The sequence below is a fragment of the Electrona antarctica genome (genome assembly GCF_951216825.1).
Source record: "Electrona antarctica genome assembly, chromosome: 8".
NCBI classification, from domain to species: domain Eukaryota; kingdom Metazoa; phylum Chordata; class Actinopteri; order Myctophiformes; family Myctophidae; genus Electrona; species Electrona antarctica.
The window spans coordinates 14,006,121-14,026,639 of NC_136789.1; the positions used below are offsets into that span (position 1 = coordinate 14,006,121).

Consider the following 20,519-nt stretch of genomic DNA (forward strand, 5'->3'; position numbering starts at 1 on the left):
TGGATGTTGTGTGGACCGAGTTCGATCCAGACCAGATCCCATCGACATTCCTACGTTGGTGGCGTTCGCAGTAAGTTTAAAGGACTTTTTGTTTTTAATTCGTGGCCGACCACACACACACACACATACACACACACACACACACACACACACACGCAAAAGAAGCAACAGTGGGTGTACGAACCTGCATGGTTAATGTTTACAATGAATAGCTTTTAGTTTTGCCAGCCATACGTACCAGTTTCTATTTGACACTGTATAACTTGAATGTTTATAAATCTCACAAGCACGTCCCAGTCCGCCCTACAACTTGCGTTGTAGTAAAGGTAGTAAGTTTTGAACGGTTGTACCAACCAATACTTTTTGCGCACTACCTCGTTATAAACGTGTGCACACAGTCACATCATGCATTCTGAATGTGTGGTTGGAAACTATACTACTCACTCAGATTTAATAAACAAACTATATGTCAAGTTACTGTAGTCCAAATCAGTCTAGATTAAACGTTCTGATTAGACTCACATATAATATTATTGATGCAAATGCTGTATTTCTTTTGGAAGCTATGCTATGATTCGTGGATTTCACATGGTTTCACTTCAACAACCCACTTGACATATTATCCTATAGCTATAAATAATGAAATGCTATTGACATATTTGTATGCCTTTCACAAACAGAAATATTAGGCATTTATCAACTACAAGACATGCCTTACTATGGAAGCTATTGAGCTGCTTATGGGGCTAGAAGAGCAATAACATTGTCAAATGATGCTATTTACAATTTATTGGAGCTATCTACAGTGACCATAATAAACAATGTGCAGGATGCTTCTCTCACTTGCCCACATGCTGTGAGATGTTGAGATTCTCCTCATAAAAAGTCACCAAGCCATTAGAAAGGTGTAAGATGTGTTTTGATGGATGGTTGACCGATTGACATTATTTATTCACAAGATAAATATATGAGACACAAATAATATCATGCTCAGCTTCGTCGCAGGAGCTCATATCTCTGTACAATCGTTGTTAAAGGAACACAATAAAGCACAAGAGATCATTTCCATTGTAGTCCTTTCAATGTATGGTGTTATTTAGATAAACTAAGTATCCTATTAATATTGTGTTTACACTACTTTTCTTCACTATTTTAATTGTTTACACCCATAAACATTTAAGAGAATGAAAAACACAGTATATACTCAAGACATTTCATCAGTAGCAGTAACTTGTTTCTATGACTAAGTTGGTTATGTGTGTTCACCTGAGTGTGTAGGAAATGGCAACTGCTCTCAGTGGCCGAAACCCAGGTGGACGTGGTGGACCCAACCGAAGTAAAGGTCGTATACTGGGCATCATCGATGCCATTCAGGATGCAGTCGGGCCTCCGAAACAAGCTGCTGCGGACCGGCGGACTGTGGAGAAAACCTGGAAACTCATGGATAAAGTTGTAAGTCAAGATAACTACAGTAATAATATTGGTAACCGGAAGGCTCGCCCCAAAACACACTTGCCCCCATTTCTTTGCACGGATCACTCGCCCCCAGCTGTTCTTGTATTTGTTTTTCACTGAGGTTAAGGTTAGGAATAAGGTTTAGTTTAGGGTAAGCATAGTTTTACTGAGGCTAAGATTAGGAGTAAGGTTAGGTTTAGGCATAATTTTACTGAGGCTAAGATTAGGAATAAGGTTAGGTTTAGGCTTAGTTTTACTGAGGTTACGTTTAGGAATATCTGGGGGCGACCGTTCCGAGGTCACCAGAGTTGACCCAGGGCGAGCGCTCTTGTATTCTAATATTATAACATGATAATACACACCAAAGTCCTCAGTGGGGATATAACTCTGAAGGGCTAAGAACACTCTTGTCTTGTACACTCTTCAGAGTTTCATTAACACTAGATTTATTGTGTACTGTAGTCTTCACTCTTTACTTTTTTCATGCAGAGGTTGGGTGAAGTTAATTGCTCACAGTGTACACTGTACACAATATGCCTAAACATGATATATGACCCCTTATTATAGCTTTGTAATATATAAATATATATGATCTTTATGGTATTTTAGCCATGTTAACTTGCATATTAGCCTTTCTCTGCTGTCAGCAATACTGCAATAATACCAGGGAATAGGATAGTAACACTAGCGGATTTAAAGAGAGACTGTTTATCTGAACTATTCAAAATGTTATTTGCGTAATGCTGCTAATATTGTTGTCCGTTTTAATGCAATATATCCTGTAATTTTCATATGGCCAAATCACTTGATAACATTTATCATGCACAATTACACACCAATTCTGGTTACTCTTACGTGTGCCAAATCTAAACAACCCTTCAGCCAATTGCTGTGATGTAGTGCAGTGGGCCTCAAACATTTTCATGTCAACAGTCCCAATGTATATGTATTTGGCCACGGACCCCCATCTGAAAAGATTCTGTGCCAGAGACCCCCTTAAGACAAAATTTGTGTTGTTACAAATCTTCAAGATTATTCTTCATTTTTCAAATAAAATTCATCGCAACATGTTGTGATCTTGTAGATCGGCTATTTTTGAATTACCAAACATAAAATAGGGTAAAGTATTTAAACCGTTTTGATGCCATCATTAACTCATTTTGCTGCCGACCCCCTGACTGAGCTTCAAGGACCCCCTGGGGGTCTGCGGAACTCACTTTGAGAACCACTGATGTTGTCAACTTTGCTAAAGTGTGGAGCTTTCCATGAGCTCCTAGTGATTATTGCTGTGTTTTGTCACAGGTCCGCCTCTGCCAAAATCCCAGGCTCCAGCTGAAAAACAGCCCACCGTACATCTTGGATATTCTACCCGACGCCTACCAGCACCTACGGTTAATATTGTGCAAATATGAGGAGTGCCAGAGACTCACTCAGCTCAGTGAGAATGAATACTTTAAAATCTACATTGACAGCCTCATGAAGAAATCCAAACGGGCCATCAGGCTCTTCAAAGAGGGCAAGGAGAGGATGTACGAGGAGCAGTCACAGGACAGGTAAGAGAAACGTATTTACACACATAGAGTGATATTCTTTCTGGATGGTTACATTACATTTTAGTTTAATTTCCTCAGCAGTAGGACTGAAAGTGCTGCGGCCCATGACTTGTGTGCACCGGCCAGGTACCAAGATGATTCTCTCATGTGGAAAAACAGTTTAAAAAGGCATTTCAAGGTTGAGCGTAGCCAAGGCAAGATGTGCAATCGACTATCAAAATAAGTAGAGGCGCTTTGGCCGATTTTCACTCCAAAGGATTCGATTGGTGCTCGCTCTGCAATTTAATAATATCGTTTTGCATCTTTGTATCAGGGCTAAACATTCTCCCCTTCCTTGCCACACACACACGAGAACAGTTTTGACGTGGGTTTTAATTTTGGAAATATTCAAATTTTCCCCTTTCGCACAAGATCGGTATTGGCCGATCGTGAGGAAAAACAATAGGTGATCGGGATCAGTCCCAAAAAACGTGATCGGAGCACCTCTAAAAATAAGTTTGAAGGCATTTTACAGTAATATAAAGGAAATGCCTTTAAGGTAATATGAAAAGATCCCTCACCGTGACTGTGGACACATTTATTTTGGAAGAATGCTGCAGTGTGGACTTGTTTTAGAACTCAATGCCTTTTTAGTATAAAATAATAGACACAGGATATGAGTTGTTACCGGGGCTTGCTATTCCATGGGCTCAATTCATTGCTCACTCAAAAGCATTGCCATGGAGACATGAATGGTGATGACTCAAACTTCATTGTGAAAAGCAGTTACATTTTTCTTTGTGACTTCTTTTTTTGTAAACTTAAGAGGTAAGCTAAACGTTATGGCTGCAAATGAGTTTGGAAATACTTTGATATGATGAAAACCTAATGAAATTCCGAAACATTGTGTCACACTCTGACCCACACCACACACTGACCTCTATCACACATTGTATTTCTTAAAGATGGAGTGCCATGATTTTTTTTCCCACCCTAAAACATGATCATCAGGTCTTATTGTTATATAAGGAGGAAGAAGTATTTGTTAAAATACAAAAATTGTGGCACTCCATCTTTAATATATAAAAAAAACTATGGCTATTGAGATATCACAATTTTACCATTTTGGGGGTAGTCTTGGCAGAGCGTACCCATCTCATCTCATTCAATATCTGACATGATACTGCAGATTAGCATTGGGAGAGTACTGATATATTTAAGCAATAATAACGACAGGAGAGGGAATCAAACCAGTGATATTTGATCATAGGTCAGCACACCTATGCCATTATCACAGTACAGCACAACCTTTATTGCAATTACTATACAATGTACAGGTATCTACTTCTCTATCTGTAAATCCAGAAATTGCTGTGTCTGTCTGTGTCCGTTTATGCCCAAATATGGAGATCCATGGATGCGTCATAGATTTAGATGACTGACGTCTGTCACAGATTGACCTCCAAGTCCTCTGATAACGGCCACTGCACTAAGTACTCTGACAAAGCCGGGTAATGGTTTCAATCTTTGATTTCAAGGACCCCTCGATTTGAAAAGATGATCTTTATGGTAAAATCCTCAATGTTATATTAGCTCTGGTTACAGACCTGTAACCAGTGGTGGAAAGTACATTTACTCAACTACTGTACTTAAGTACAATTTTGAGCCTTGAGGTATTTCTTTTTACTTTACTGGAGTAATTCAAGTTTTCAGTACTTTTATTTCTCCTCCCACTACATCTCAGAGGCAAATATTATACTTTTACTCTACTACAATTATTTGAAAACTGTACTAGTTACTAGTTCCTTTGAAGATTTTGATTATTATTACAAAACTAAAAATTAGCCACTTCAGCCCTATAAACCTTTTGGCATTTTGAAAATAGCCGATCTACAAGTTCAAGCTCACAATGTGTGCGACACAGTGATGAGTGCTTTCTACTTTTGGTACTTTTTAAAGGGCATTATACGTTTGTACTTTTACTCAAGTACATTTTTTATTCCAGACTTTTACTTGTAACAGAGTATTTCTACATTGCAGTATTGATACTATGAGGTACTTCTTTGGGTACGTTTTCCACCACTGCCTGTAACAGTCCATCTGGTGCCTAATCTATAGATTATTTAGCTACAAGGACTCCTGGGTTTCCCCTGCCTGGACCCCATGCTGAAAACCACTACACTAGAGATTAGAAAGCAAAACCAGCTATGGCAGCTGTTGCTACGTAATAGAAGTAAGCTAAATCAGGTGGATGTCTTCCGAGTGCAATTATATGGAGGACTTTGGCACTCATTACAATGCCGTTCAGCCAATCACAATGTGAGTTCGGAACTTACTGTGGTATAATGAGTATTGTTGAAGAGCTTCAAAGTCTTAGCTTAAACGTTGCTGTTAAAATCATTGTCCAACATTACATGTAAGCTGAGGCAACCTGATAATAATTTAGATGATGGTGATGATGATGATGATGATGGTGATGATGATGATGATGATGAGTGAGATATTACTGTGGGGTGACAGAAAGGACACACACACACACTCCATCTCCTCCTGTCACGCAGCTACTTGGTGACATTGCCCCCCTTACAGTCGCCGCTGCAAGCTGTGACATATTGGACAGAGGTTTTGGTTTGTGGCCTGTCATGCGAACTTAAATCATCCCACATAGTGATCCTTATGCTGCGTTGGAGGGCACACAGCACAGCCACGGGCTCCCATCGTGAATGGAGGGCAGAGAGAATTGGGTGAGAGGGAACGTGGTATTTTTAAGTGGGGCAATGAGACAGGCAGTTGTTTTTGGGAAGTGTCACACGCGGAGAGGTGCCACTGGCCTTTTTCTGCTGCTGTAGTCATCATTGTATAGGGCAGGGGTTTTCAACCCTTTCTGCTGCTGTAGTCATCATTGTATAGGGCAGGGGTTTTCAACCCTTTCTGCTGCTGTAGTCATCATTGTATAGGGCAGGGGTTTTCAACCCTTTCTGCTGCTGTAGTCATCATTGTATAGGGCAGGGGTTTTCAACCCTTTCTGCTGCTGTAGTCATCATTGTATAGGGCAGGGGTTTTCAACCCTTTCTGCTGCTGTAGTCATCATTGTATAGGGCAGGGGGTTTCAACCCTTTCTGCTGCTGTAGTCATCATTGTATAGGGCAGGGGGTTTCAACCCTTTTCATATCAAGGTCCATTATTTATTCGGCATTTGAGCAACAGACCACCATTTGATGAGATTTAGCCTCTCAGACCAAAGACATAGAACATCTTGTTGTCATTGGATAGGATTTTGTCCACAATTCCATGGTGTACTATCGATTGATTGTTTGATTGATTGAAATATTTATTAACAGTTTGCAGAATTACAGTACATTTCAAGCACAAACTCAATACAAAGGCTGTTAACTGTGAGTGGACGACCCAATTAAGCATTACACTTGTTTACAAGAGGGTCCACCATGTTCAATTCATCAAATCAAATTCGATGGTGGTACCATAGGAGAGATAACAGGCATTGATCAAAATAATAATTATTCTACATTCTCTAATTGTGTTACGGGTCCATTTGGTTTCATTTTACACTCTCAAGAGTTAAAGGGTCCAATTGGTTGCCTACTTTCCAACAGTTAGCTAGGGACCACCTGGAACCCACTCAAGGACCACTGGTGGTCCCCGGACCACTGGTTGAATGAAAACCACTGATATGGGGAGTCTTACTCAAATATATGCATTGATGTTCAGATGTCAGATCTCACAATGCAGATAATTAAGTTACATTTGACCAGAAATCACCAAACTAAATGTTTATGAATGGTTTAATGGGACTAGTTAGGAGACAACATTGAATGTTATAGTCTACATTTCATTTGAATTATCACAACACAAATTGCCTTTGGGCTTGCATGATTTCCTCTTTAACAATGGGGCTAAATGCATTATGATCACTTAGTGTTGACCAGAATAATGGATGTAGAGAGAGATACAGACAACGTAGGAACCACATAAAGTAATAAGGCAATAAATGAGAGATGGAAAACTACTTTTCAGAAACAATATACTGACAAAAACACATGAAAACATGGACTATCTATCCAGTCACCATCTCTTGTTTATGATCAGATTTTGCAACACACATATTCTTATACCGATATAGCATGAAATAAAAAAAATTTCTTAGATTTTATTTTGTTACACATTTGATCTTGTAACATGAGAAATAAATATGCCAAAAGTGAGAGAGAAAGGCTTCAGTGATTTTTTTTCAGGACTTTTCTCCATTGCCACCTGCACAGCGGAGGCAGGGAGGGGAAAATCCCCATGCACTTTACATCCTGTTCATATATTTCCTCTCTGGCTTCACTCTGAATGTGTCACCTAGTACCAGGGTCTCTATCTGCCTCTGTAGACCTCTCTCTGTGTCTCTGTCTCCCTCTGATCTTTGTGTCTCTGTCTCTCTATCTCTTGTTTTCATTAAGCTTTTGTCCTCCCTTGTTCTCTTTCCCTCATTAACTGCCCCTCCTCTATTGACTCCCAAAAGACTGTGCTTGTGTTGGCGCAGTATGTCTTTGGCATAAACACGAACAGCATGCAACAACATACAAACAGCGCACATAATTACCATACTTGAAAGGCGAAAGGACCATAATGCAGTCACTGACTCACTGCATTTCAGAACTCAATGTTGTTGACAAAAGCCTGTGCCAAATGTATGCTATATAGATGGATCTGATTACCAGCACTTTCAGTTTTTTGGGATTCCAAGTCACATCTCATACTGTATCTGCTTCTGTCTTATCTTCCCTTTCTTTTGCCAAGAAATATCTTGGAAGAAGACGGAAGAGAGGGGGAAGGAGATAGAGGAAGAGAGGGTGTTGATGAGGAGTGTTGTAGCATCCGTTCATTTTATACCTTTTCCATAATTGGCCATTAATATAAAGATGTTATTTATATTGTAATTAGTTTGAACACACTGTAGCATGCTGTTATATATTTGTTTTCTTGCCATTAAGAGTAAAACAAGTCCTTTTCTCTCACATTGCAGGACAGTGATCAAATTCTGGAGTTTGTCTGTTATTGCGAGTCAATATTTATAGTTCCATGATTTAAATACCCTGCTGCTTTGTCCATGTGGCTGCTAGATAATCATGTGGAGATGTATTGCCATGACAAATTTTCTATGTCTGTGTGCGTGCATGCCCTGTGTAGAAGACATTGTATAATCCAACCACATCAAATGACAGTAAATAAGGACAGGCTATAAATGGTTTGTAGCGTTAATAGTGTGAAGCTGGAACCTAAACGTACAAAATATTTCCTCACTCTATTTCAAGCCAAGTCAAACACATTTTAGACGTCAGAAGTAGGATTCAACACAAATGGAAGAGGGCATCATATTGGACACGTCTAGACATGCACACTTCTGCTCACATACTTTTGACTTTTAGTTTCTACACACACTGCCCAGTTCCCTTCACGCGTTACATTGCTGTCTGAGTTAGTTAAGTTTTTCATTTCTAATATCCTCTCGGGTACCGAGTTCCCATTTCTCAACAAAATCCCCTTTTATTCCTTTGTAATGTCTGAGGATTTGGTGCTCTCATTTTATTATTAACCACTTCCAGTTGAACCCTAGAGTCCCCGTTCTGGGCATTTGGTAATAGGCGAATGTTCGTAAAAAAAATGTGAAAATTGCTGTTCTACGAGGTCATGCAACGTTGCAATGGCTATTTTCTGCAAAGATATTTGTTGTAGAGGGGAAATAGGAGGGGGCCAAATATAGACCCCTGGAGGACCCCACACAGTTAATGATGTACAGTAATTTTGCACTAAAGGTGGTTGCACACTGGCCGCGTTTTTCAGAAAACCGATGGCAAATCGCTGCTAAAAATACGAAAAACGCCAGTGTGCAACCACCTTTTTGCTGTTAAATAAAAGGCCCATGAGAGTTCATTATAGATATCCCACCTTGCCCAAACTGCCCATGGGCACGCGGACGGATGGCAATATAACATCCATGATGTGGCAAGGGCTGTAAAACTCTGGAATTAAGGAGGTGGCTGTCACTTTGTTTGAATCACACCCAAGTAGACACTCAGGGGATCAAGAGAGCTTGGTCTCTAAGTCAAGATCAATACTCATCAATGTTTGTTTTTGAGGGAAACCCTCAAGGAAGTGCAAGGAGGAGCAGAAAGGCTCGCCCTGCCTCCTTAGTTAGACAATAATAGCAAAACTTAGATGATGTATTTTACAGCTTAATAGTACAATAAATATCCTTTGACAAAGAGAAAGAATTCTTAATATTTGGGTTTGTTTCTTTGAAGAACCAGCAGAGCTAAAGCTTGATTTTTACTTAGTTACATGCCAGTGTTGAATGCCGTATATAGCAGATATACAAGCTCCACGTGTCAAGAATGTGATGCGTGTGTGGTGACTCGTGAGCTTGTATATCTGCTATTTACTGAGCACGACACCAGCACGCAACTATAGTATAAACTAGAAAAAGTGCCCTTCTGGGCACAGGTCTCCACCAGGAGGATAGGAGTGTGGGTGTGATGTTTGGCAAAATGTTTGGAGCAATGTGTGTGTGTGTGTGTGTGTGTGTGTGTGTGTGTGTGTGTGTGTGTGTGTGTGTGTGTGTGTGTGTGTGTGTGTGTGTGTGTGTGTGTGTGTGTGTGTGTGTGTGTGTGTGTGTGTGTGTGTGTGTGTGTTCATGTGGCATTTCTTCCTCGGCCTAGTGGGAATGTGCGTGCACAATTTCACGGAAATCACACAATGTGTTCATGATTTGCCGCATTTTGTTTGAAACTGAGCACTCCTGCGAACTTTGGAAGCCAATCTTAGCCAATCAGGATGGAGTCTGAGAAATCTGAAAGACCCGTTTTGTTGAATGGCTCTAGAGAGACTGTGTACCAATTTGCGTGATGTTTGGACAAAATCTGTAGGTGTACTGTCCAAAAACTTGTTTTGCACAAAGCGCCTGTTGGCGCTATAACAGGCCGCTCTGGAAATTTTGGGGAAGAGGTTCATCGTTGCCATCCAGGGAGTGTGTGTGCAAAATTTGGCATCGACCGGGTTAACTGTGCCGGAGATTAGCTGTTCACGGACGGACGGACGGACGGACGGACACACGGACGGACGGACGGACGGAGTGCAAAACATACTCTCTCCCCATGCCTTCGGCCTGGTGGAGACAATGAGGCTTAAGCAGTTACGCATCTGGTATGTTGGCTGCTCAAGGGACATGGCCATGTCCGCATGTGTGGCCTGCTGTGTCTTTGTGGCACTGGTCTCGCACACGTCTGTCTCTTAACGCGACTGATTAGCCGACGGGCGGGTGGTCACCCCCGGAACCCTACCCCATGCAGGCTGCACCCCATTTCTGAGCAGCTGATGTTGTCTATCTTCACTCCCCCACCCCTTGTATTATATCCTCCCACTATTGTCCCAGACTAGCTCCATCTGACCAGCTGATCCCCCTCTCCCCCACGCTGTGTTTTTGCGGTCCACATGCTGCACCGCAAATGGACGTGATAGGAATATGAACCACTTTCACCCCAGTGTCCCAGATTTGGACATTATAGGTGGACATTTTCAAATGTCAATCTTTACAGCGTTTTAATAGTAAAAAATAACTGTTCCACACGTGTTAAAAAATAGCCCATCTTTGAGCTCACAAAGCGCTGCAATGCCACACGTTGCAAGCTTGTCAGTTTTGGCTATTTTTTAATAGCTTGTGTATAAAATAGGGCTTAAAGTAATGAAGCACCTCAAGTAACGGACTGAGTTAGAGAAATGGATGAAAACAAGGAGGAGGAGAAGAAGAAGAAGAAGAAGAAGAAGAAGAAGGAAAAACTGAATCCCAAACAATCATAAGATAATGTGTTCTTGTTTGAAATGGTACAGGGTCTTTGAGTTAATTGTAATTTATTTCCTCTGGGATGATATTTGCCAGTAAAGAATCCAGGGACAAACGCGTTCTATTTAACGATTCTCACTATTGTTATGAATGAGAACGCTTTACCCTCTGAACCTGCTCCAAATTTTATTTTAATTAGGCAGATTAGTTTCTCCAACACTCTCCCTAGGAGGCCCTTTGATTAAGCGCTTTCATTTTCCAAATAAACCTTTGGCACCTGAGCACCGTAGCAATGATTAGACTCTGTGCACTAGCAAAGGGGGATCAGTCACCTTGCTTGAAAATGTTCCTTATTTATATATTTTGTTTTTTGCTGAGCCCAGAAAAAGCTCCATTCAATCCCCCCGCACTTGAGATCAAACACAGCATGGACAATTCATCATACACGTCGGCATTAAAGGGACAAAGCAGCTCACATAATGCTTTATTTATCTGGGGTTATGCTTCACGAGATGAAATCTTTTCTCTCCGGAGGGAGACCTGCAGCTGCAGCACAAAATGACATTGACAAACACTAGAGCCGTGGCGTGGCGTTCATAACTCTCCGAGGTGAAATGGATCAATTCACTACAGTATATGAGATGTCGTTTGCCCAGACCCAGCTGTATAACATACCGTTTTTCCTCCGTGAAGGAGCTGCCCCCGAATGTCGAGATGATGACTGTAATATTAAAATGCTTATTATGCAATTGTTTAGAAAACCCTTGATTGAAAGTTTTTTGTGGCAAGCATCTGACTTTAATATGTCAAGGAAAATGCCTTCTTAAATTGAATCAGGGAACAATCAATACATTCATTTATTGGTCGGGGTGTAAATCAGCATTGACCGCTATATTGCATGAGTCATGGCTGTGGTTTGAAAGTCAAGCGCTTGCCGTTAATGCACATGCTGATAGCTAAAACAAATTGTATTGCAGTGTCTCAAACAGTGGCTCCAGCCATATACATATTTGTTTATGCAAAATGTTCATATTGTAAAATTTGCCAGATAGTGTTTTATGGCAGGGATAAAAAAAACATGTCTTAACACGACATTTGGCATTCAGTGAACTCTTTAAACCAAAGCAGCTCGCACTGCCATGAGGTCATATGTTTTTAGCACGGGCGGCCTCAGTGGGAACTCTCTTCTTGTGCCTTTCCAAGATGTAGCGACAGAGCATGTCTGAAGTGATTTGCACAGCAGGACATTTTATAGCCAGCCTTGACAACTGTGCCTTTAGCAGCTTCCTAAAGTAATTGTCTGTAAATCAGAAGGATTAAAAGTGCACCCGAGCCTTTTTGCCACATGAAGCATAGAGAGAGATATGCTGGAGAAAGAAATCAGTCAATCCATTAGCTTGCTAAATGTGATTATGAAACATCCCTTGGATGTTGCGTTCCAGAAATGCGTGACAATTGTGACGAGGTCCTAATTTCTTTTTCTAGGAAAAATTATTCATGCACAAAATCAGTTCTCTGATCCAAAGATAGTCTCCTTCAGTGGTGGACATATCTAACGCTGTGGTTCTCAACCTTTTTTTGGATCAGGGATTCAGGGCCCTCTTGAAAAGTAAGTGTTGGCCGTGTTAAGTGGTCAGCGCATGCATGCATTTTCAGAGCAGGTTTATCACAATTAAAACTCCTTTTCCAAGGTTTTAAAGACAAAAATACAATGAGATTACATTTTTCATTCAACATTATTTGGGGGCCCACTTACAATATCCCCACGGCCCACCAGTAGGGCCTCAGCCCGCAGGTTGAGAACCATTGATATAATGGAAGGTAGGGCTGCACGTCCTACACAAAATGATCTATCGATCTTGAATTGGCTGCGACATTTGTGAATTTTTTGGTCGGGTCAGTTTGCTCTGGGATTGATTCATAGTGTGAAGTTGTGAACAAATGCTCATCCCCCTCAATGAGTTAGTCTCCGAAATATGATCCAGACTAGAGATTCTAGAACATCAGTGGTATCGAAAGTGTCCTTTGAAGGGCCTCTTCTACTCACCAATGCAGACTGTAGGCGGACGGATTGTGAGACTGTTGGTGTGGGTGGAGTGGCTGAGCATGACTAAGGTAATGCCACAGGAAATGATGAATAGGCACTCAATGGTCAACTTCTTCATACCCTGCCGGTTTGAACATGATATATTTTTAAGCCATTGTCATCCTTTTGCAATTGCTATCGTTCTAAGATGTTCCCAAAGGTTCAATAATTTTCCAAAACAGCACATCTCCAAGCTCACAACACGCCTTCTCCTTGCTATATTACCACTACACCGCCGTGCAAAGAAATATGAAATTCTGCTTGCATTAAATGTATTTTATTCAAAGAATACGAATAAGAATACTTCCTCGATCCGACATTGTCTCTGTCGGGTGGAAACCTCATATGTCCAAAACAGTTACTTTTCAGGATTAAAATACTAAAACTGAAAATGATCAGATCGACAAGCTCAAAAGAAACTTTCAAGCTTGTAGATCCACTACTTCTGTGTGACGCTGTAGTATGATCAAGTAGGGTTAATTTATGAAAAACACGAAAAGTTAAAATATGGAGATAAGTGGTTTCTGCCAGACAGCAACATACAGCATACAGTACACGTGTAACTAAGGGTGTATAACAGGATGCATTCGATGAGCAACGTGTGTGCGTGCGTGCGTGCGTGCGCGTGTGTGAGACTGTGCGTGTGTGTGTGTGTGTGTGTGTGTGTGTGTGTGTGTGTGTGTGTGTGTGTGTGGGGTGTGTGTCTGTGTGTGTGTGTGTGTGTGTGTGTGTGTGTGTGTGTGTGTGTGTGTGTGTGTGTGTGTGTGTGTGTGTGTGTGCGACTGTGCGTGCATGTGTGTGTGTGTGTGTGTGTGTCCAGAGCATTCTGGCGCGGGGAGCTGCTGATGTCACAGCAGAGCATGTGTTGACCCTGGGCTGGGATGAGTAAAGCTTCCAGAAAGTAGAGCCATCTGTGGAGGAAGCAGAGCACCATAGGAGGAAGTGAAACGAGCTTCAGTCAGGAACCAAGAGGTTAAGATCACGGGTGTGTGTGTGTGTGTGTGTGTGTGTGTGTGTGTGTGTGTGTGTGTGTGTGTGTGTGTGTGTGTGTGTGTGTGTGTGTGTGTGTGTGTGTGTGTGTGTGTGTGTGTGTGTGTGTGTGTGTGTGTGTGTGTGTGTGTGCGTGCGCGACTGTGTGTGTGCGACTGTGCGTGTGTGTGCGTGTGCTGCATGTGTGTGCCACATGTGTGTGTGTGTGTGTGTGTGTGTGTGTGTGTGTGTACACACACACATGTGTCTGTGTGTGTGTCACTGGAGAAATGGTTGTTTTTAGTATGGTTTTCCTTAAATAATTAGAATTATGATTATGAAAAAACTCGGTAGGTTAGGTGTAGGATTAGGCACTATTTAGAGTAGACGTATTAGAGAGTGTTAAATTCAGGGCACGCCGAAAATAGGGATATGGTTGAAAATAATAGTGCCAACGGAATTCATAAATGGCCATGCTAAAATGTCGCAAGTGTAGTAATTGACACATGTGAGAGGGTGTGTGTGTGTGTGTGGGGGGGGGGGGGAGGTTGTCGCTAGGTTGGCCCACTGCTCTGTGACTAAGGTTTTCTCCCAGTCTCCTACTGACACCCAGCCTGTGGAATGGAGCAGGGTTCCCACCACCATGCAGCCAGTGGTGAATTAGTGGGTGCAAATGTTTTCCCCAAACTCGCCCACTCCAGTCCAGTGATGATCTGTTATGACTAAGCAAAGTGTCATGGCGTCAGACATTGAATAATTATGATGTGATGTTTTGTAAAGAAAACAAGGGGTGCTTTTTTCTGCCATTATTGACAGTAGAGAGAGAGAGAGAGAGACTGGGGCAGAGGAACGGATTGATGTGCGGAAAACGGTCCGCCCGGCCTGGTAGTCGAATCGTGGATTCGTTGCTTTGTCCGGCATTAGAGCCCACCCTACTATGTATGTGGTACGCCCCCTACCCATTTGGCTATCGGCCCACCCCATATGATGTATGCAGTCAAATTAGACAACAATAGCTCATACGTCATACTTAGTTTGCATAGAACTCGACACATTCATAATGTGAAGTTGGTTCTCTGTGTGTGTGTATGTGCGTGCGTGCGTGCGTGCGTGCGTGCGTGCGTGCGTGCGCGTCTCTGTCTATCTCTGTTTGTCTGTGTGTGTCCCAACAGGTGTGTTATTCTAAATAGCATGGATATAAATGGTCCACGTAGGACAGTGGACACTGGACACTAGTACCACAGTAGTATAATGGGTTCCAATTCTATCTAGAGTTAATAATGAGACTGACTTGGTCCCTTGCAGAGAGTTTCCCCCGTCAGATTCTCAAAGCCAGTGGTTCTCAAAGAGGGGTCCTTGAGGGACCAGTGGGTCCCCCAGGCTAAATTACTAGTAATTTCACGTTCACCGAAAATAGCAGATCTACAAGCTCATAAAATGGTTAATATACTGTAGCATCAAAATCAGTTCAACCACCGTAACCCTGTCGCTGCGCATTGTGAGCTTATAGATCTGCTATTTTTTTAACATTTTGAAAAGATCTTGAAACAATAATGAGCAATTTGGAATAATCAAACCAAAACAAATCTTCTCTAATGTGGGCTCTCTACAAAACCTTTTCAGATGGGGGTCCACGGCCAAATACATAGCAATGTAGGTAGGGGTCCTCAACCTGAAAATGTTTGAGAACCATGCACTGCTCAACATGCTCTCCTGCCCATCTCCTCTGAATATTGACTCCATTTCCCAGCACGCATCAGGACAATTATATGTGATTTCGTCCTCCTCAGTCTCACCATCCATTTCCCGCTCAGTGCTTCACAGAGAGGATGAACGAGTTCACCACTTAAGCCCTATACTTTTCCGTGTGACAAATGGCATACAATAGCCAGTCTACAAGCTCACAACACTGTGTACGTTGTGAGCTTGTAGATCCACAATTTGTGAATGCCCAAAAATATGGACATCAGGTGAATATCCAATCGTCATGGTCTGAACTGACCACACCTTTTGTAATCTTCATTACGCTGCTCTGTTGCTCTCACTTATTCTGTACATTTTGTTTGCAATTGTATTTAATTAATAGCTTTTAGAAGCTTTTTTCACTCTTTCCCTTCTTCCCCTTTCTCTCTCTCTGTCTTTCTTAATGGACTATACCGTCAATCTATTTGCTCCGCGAGTGATCTGCAATCGACTGAATAATTGATGCTAATAATGCTCGATAGAAACAATTAAAATTGATTGGCTGGGTGCTGCTGGTTTGGTTCCTCCCCAATATACTTCCTGTCTTCTCCTCCCAACATCCCCTTTATTCTCTTGTACTAGAAAAAAAGCACGTGGCTGTAACCAGTGGAGTTCTGGACAGAAGTAGTATTTGTTTGAATGAGTAATTGTGTAGGCTACATATAGATAGACTCATACCACGGATTCACTGACGCATGTCTGTTCCATGTCTCACAGAGGGGAGACATGGAACAGAAAGATTCATATTGATTATTAGAAGAAGTGGAGACACATGTGAAGGTGGAAAAGTAAATGTTTTCCTAGCCAGAGCCGTGAGCGATTTTTGCAGCAAGGTTTTTAGACAATTGGACAACGGCTTTGCTCTCAGTTTGTAGTGCGCATGCATACAGGTTGGCTGGACCACTGGACCGGGCTTCAATTATAGTAGAGAAGATTCTACTCTTTCTAGCTGTTTGTTTCCCCATCCATCCATCCATTCATCCATCCATCCATCCATCCATCCATCCATCCATCCATCCATCCATGCATCCATCCATCCATCCATCCATCCATCCATCCATCCATCCATCCATGCATGCATGCATGCATCCATCCATCCATCCATGCATCCATCCATCCATGCATCCATCCATCCATCCATCCATCCATCCATCCATCCATGCATCCATCCATGCATCCATGCATCCATCCATGCATCCATCCATGCATCCATCAATCCATCCATACATGCATCCATCCATCCATCCATCCATCCATCCATGCATCCATGCATCCATCCATCCATCCATCCATCCATCCATGCATCCATCCATGCATCCATCCATCCATCCATCCATGCATCCATCCATCCATCCATCCATCCATGCATGCATCCATCCATCCATCCATGCATCCATCCATCCATGCATCCATCCATCCATCCATGCATCCATCCATCCATCCATCCATCCATCCATGCATGCATCCATCCATCCATCCATGCATCCATCCATCCATGCATCCATCCATCCATGCATCCATCCATCCATCCATCCATCCATCCATCCATCCATCCATCCATCCATCCATCCATGCATGCATCCATCCATCCATGCATCCATCCATGCATCCATCCATCCATCCATCCATCCGATATTGCTGTTATCGGTCAATATCGGTATTGGCAAATAATACTGACATTAACCGATGGCAGTAGCCGATATCTATCTGTTGTTAATAAGCATACATTTTGCAGTTGGTTATCTGTAGTCTACCAAGCTGTAGTTTCAGAACATGTATTTCTTGCATTGAAAAAGTATTTGTTTCCCAGGCACAAAAGGGGGAAATAAAAACAACAAAAACGAAGTAGACATACTGTATATCGGTATCAGTATCGGCTATCGGCTAAATTGTTATTTTAAACATCGGTATCGGCCAAGAATGTCCATATCGGTGCATCCCTACAAAGAAGCGAGCATCCCAGGCCACGGTGCAACGTGGCTGAGGCACTGAGGCAGCCTTCAGGGCTACCGCAGGCCTGTGATGGACATCTCATCTACGCCACAGTCCCTGATATAATCCATTACAATCCCCAAGGCCACTCCACCCTATCTACACTTATCAGCAGGAGAAACACACACACACACACACACACACACACACACACACACACACACACACACACACACACACACACACATACACGTCTGGCCCACGCCTCTCCAGCACAAAGGATCTCTCTAGGGCTCCTTCATTTTCTTTGCTGCCCATTTTCTGCTCACTGCCCAAATCCTACAACAAAGTGTCTAGCTCCATTATCTGGGCATCAAACTAGCCTGGACCTTAACAATCATCATGCCCGAGTCTCCCATCCTCCAGCCTTGACCCTTAACCTCCAGTCTTTAGGATCATCACTATCTCTGGATCCAATAAGCGCTTTATATCTCAGACAGGTGCATTTGCCACTATCCTCTCTCCCCTCCCCTGCCTACGGCAGTCGTGGCTGTCATGTTAAAGAAACAAAAAAGATCACATGTCATGTGGTAGGCCTATAGTTTATATTTGCAGTATTCGGCTATTGTTTTTGTGTTTTGATTTGCCACCTTTTCTGGCTTCCCGCGTTACATTCGAATAATAACAAGTCCTGTGTGGAATTGTTTGCAGTCTCGTGTTCTGGAGGGAATCTGCTAAAATGTGAACAATAGTCTTGTAAATGAGGATAGCGGTGATGGCTTTCAGGTGACAGGAAAACAGAATGAGGCCGTTTTAGCCGAGCCATCTGCAGGTGTCATCACCACAATAACAGACAACGGCGCTCGCAGCGATGCTACAGCTTGCTCCTTTGCCAAACCCGGCAGCCGATTTTTACGCATAATTTGTCAGGTTGGTGTCAGGTTTCTTTTCAAAGGCGGTTGAAGTTCACACTTTAAAAGTCATGTGAGAGCTAACATCACAGTTACAGTGTGCCACAGCAGAGCCACCCAAGGGTACCTACTGCCTTGAGAAGGAAGTAGCCTGGAGTGAGCCTCCCACACACACACACACACACACACACACACACACACACACACACACACACACACACACACACACACACACACACACACACACACACACACACACACACACACACACACACACAGCAGCATGTGCCCATGCTACGCTACAGATACTGAACACATTAGCCCTAATGAATGGGCCGGCTTTCCTGGGGCGCTGTCAACGTATTATACAACCATTCTACTGGCATAGGGCATGGAAAGGACAGAGTAGTAGAACCCTGTTATTTCACCCTGCCACAATCCTTTCAGTGGTAGTTTTATTTCGAAGGCGAAAGTCTCACAGGCCGGAAACCGGAAGTAAAAATGGCTGTGTAATGTCTTCCGCGATCTTATTTTAATTAATCCGAAACATACATTTTGTTACCGCGCTCATCAACGCTTTAGTTATGGGCCATGGATAAAGCTTGTTTTTTTTTTAAACAAAAATGCAATCTCGAAAATGAATCCAAGATAAATGGATTAAAAAAAGAAAGAAAACGGTTCTGCTGTTGGCAGATGGCAAGCTGATTTTCACTTCCGGTTATTTTCTGTTTACTCGATCACCTATTAGGGTCATTAGGACGGTAGGGACGAATGATAAAAAAGAAAAAACATGTCACAAAATGCAAGGCATCCTGCTTGTTGTTTTTGTTCTTTTGTGTGGTGATTTTAGTTGATGGCGATGAGGCTGCCTGGCTCCTACCCGGAGGTTTTTTGGCGTTCAAATCACAGCCATTATGTAACCATCTGCCTCCGTCTACCCCTGCGCCTCGGTGGACAGTTTAAGGCCGGGCCTCGGTTGATTAAAGGGCTAATGGTGACTGGAAGAGCATGAAATGACCGAGACCGGGCTTGGCACTGTCAGTGCAGGGCGGCAGGCACACATGGTGGAAAGTAACCAAGTACATTTCCTCATGTGCAATTTTGACGTATTTTTTTACTTTATCGTGTAGCATAAAGTAGTATTTCCAATTTTCAATACTTCAGCTTCTACTCGGCTTCTACTCTTCAGCTTCTATTCAGGGGCAATTATTGTAGTCCAATACAATTATTTGAAAACATTAGTTTCTATAGTTTGCAGATTTACATACATTAACCACTTCAGCCCTAAATGTATGTGGGCTATTTGAAAATAGTCGATCTACAAGAACTTGTAGGCCTAGATCTGCTATTTTCAAATTATTTTTACACATTAAAAAAGTCAAATGGACATGTTGATGCTTAATATTTTTGTACTTTCATTCAAGTACAGTATTTTTGTCTCCACCAGGCCGAAGGCATGGGGAGAGAGCATGTTTTGCACTCCTTCCATGTGTGAGTCTGTCTGTGTGTGTGTCCGTCTGTCTGTTACCAGCTAATCTCTGGCACTGTTAACTCGGTCGATGCCAAATTTTGCACAAACACTCCCTGGATGCCAACGATGAACCAAATCTTCGAGAACGGCTGTTATAGCACCACCAGGAGGCCGACTTTTGTAAAACACATATTTTGATATTACTCCTCCAGATTGCAGCATACAAATTATGTGAAATCTTTCACAGACTTTTCTACTATAGGCTGAGGAATATATCCCACCCTTTTCACATTGGCCTGTTATAGCGCCACCAACAGGTGGATTTTTGCATAACACATTTTTGGAACAAAATGCCTCATATCATCCAATCCAAGGCGTAAGAAGAAATGGCACCCTTTTCACAGTGGCCTATTACAGCACCACCAGGAGGCCACAACCTCACCTGCCCTGGTGGAGACCTGTGCTCCAAGGGGCACTTTATCTAGTTCCACATGGTAGCCCAAGCGTTTAATATGCAAAATCGATTTGGAGCCCAGGCGTTTAAAAGGAACTAGGCCTCTATTTGCAATATTTAAAT

General features: G+C 42.4%; 1 protein-coding gene across 3 annotated transcripts in view; it reads left to right on the forward strand.

Moving 5' to 3' along the window:
* cblb (Cbl proto-oncogene B, E3 ubiquitin protein ligase) overlaps window positions 1-20,519 on the forward strand; it is a 79,714-nt gene that overhangs the window by 173 nt on the left and 59,022 nt on the right. For 2 of the 3 annotated variants that reach the window (XM_079508155.1, XM_079508157.1), the window contains exons 1-3: window positions 1-70; window positions 1,279-1,452; window positions 2,758-3,008. The exon at window positions 1-70 is cut by the window's left edge and continues 173 nt beyond it. In XM_079508155.1, the coding sequence (XP_079364281.1) occupies window positions 1,282-1,452; window positions 2,758-3,008 (422 nt within the window). In that variant the 5' untranslated portion in view covers window positions 1-70; window positions 1,279-1,281. Of the gene's footprint in view, window positions 71-1,271; window positions 1,453-2,757; window positions 3,009-20,519 lie in introns of all 3 variants that reach the window. The other variant, XM_079508156.1, reaches the window with a different exon arrangement.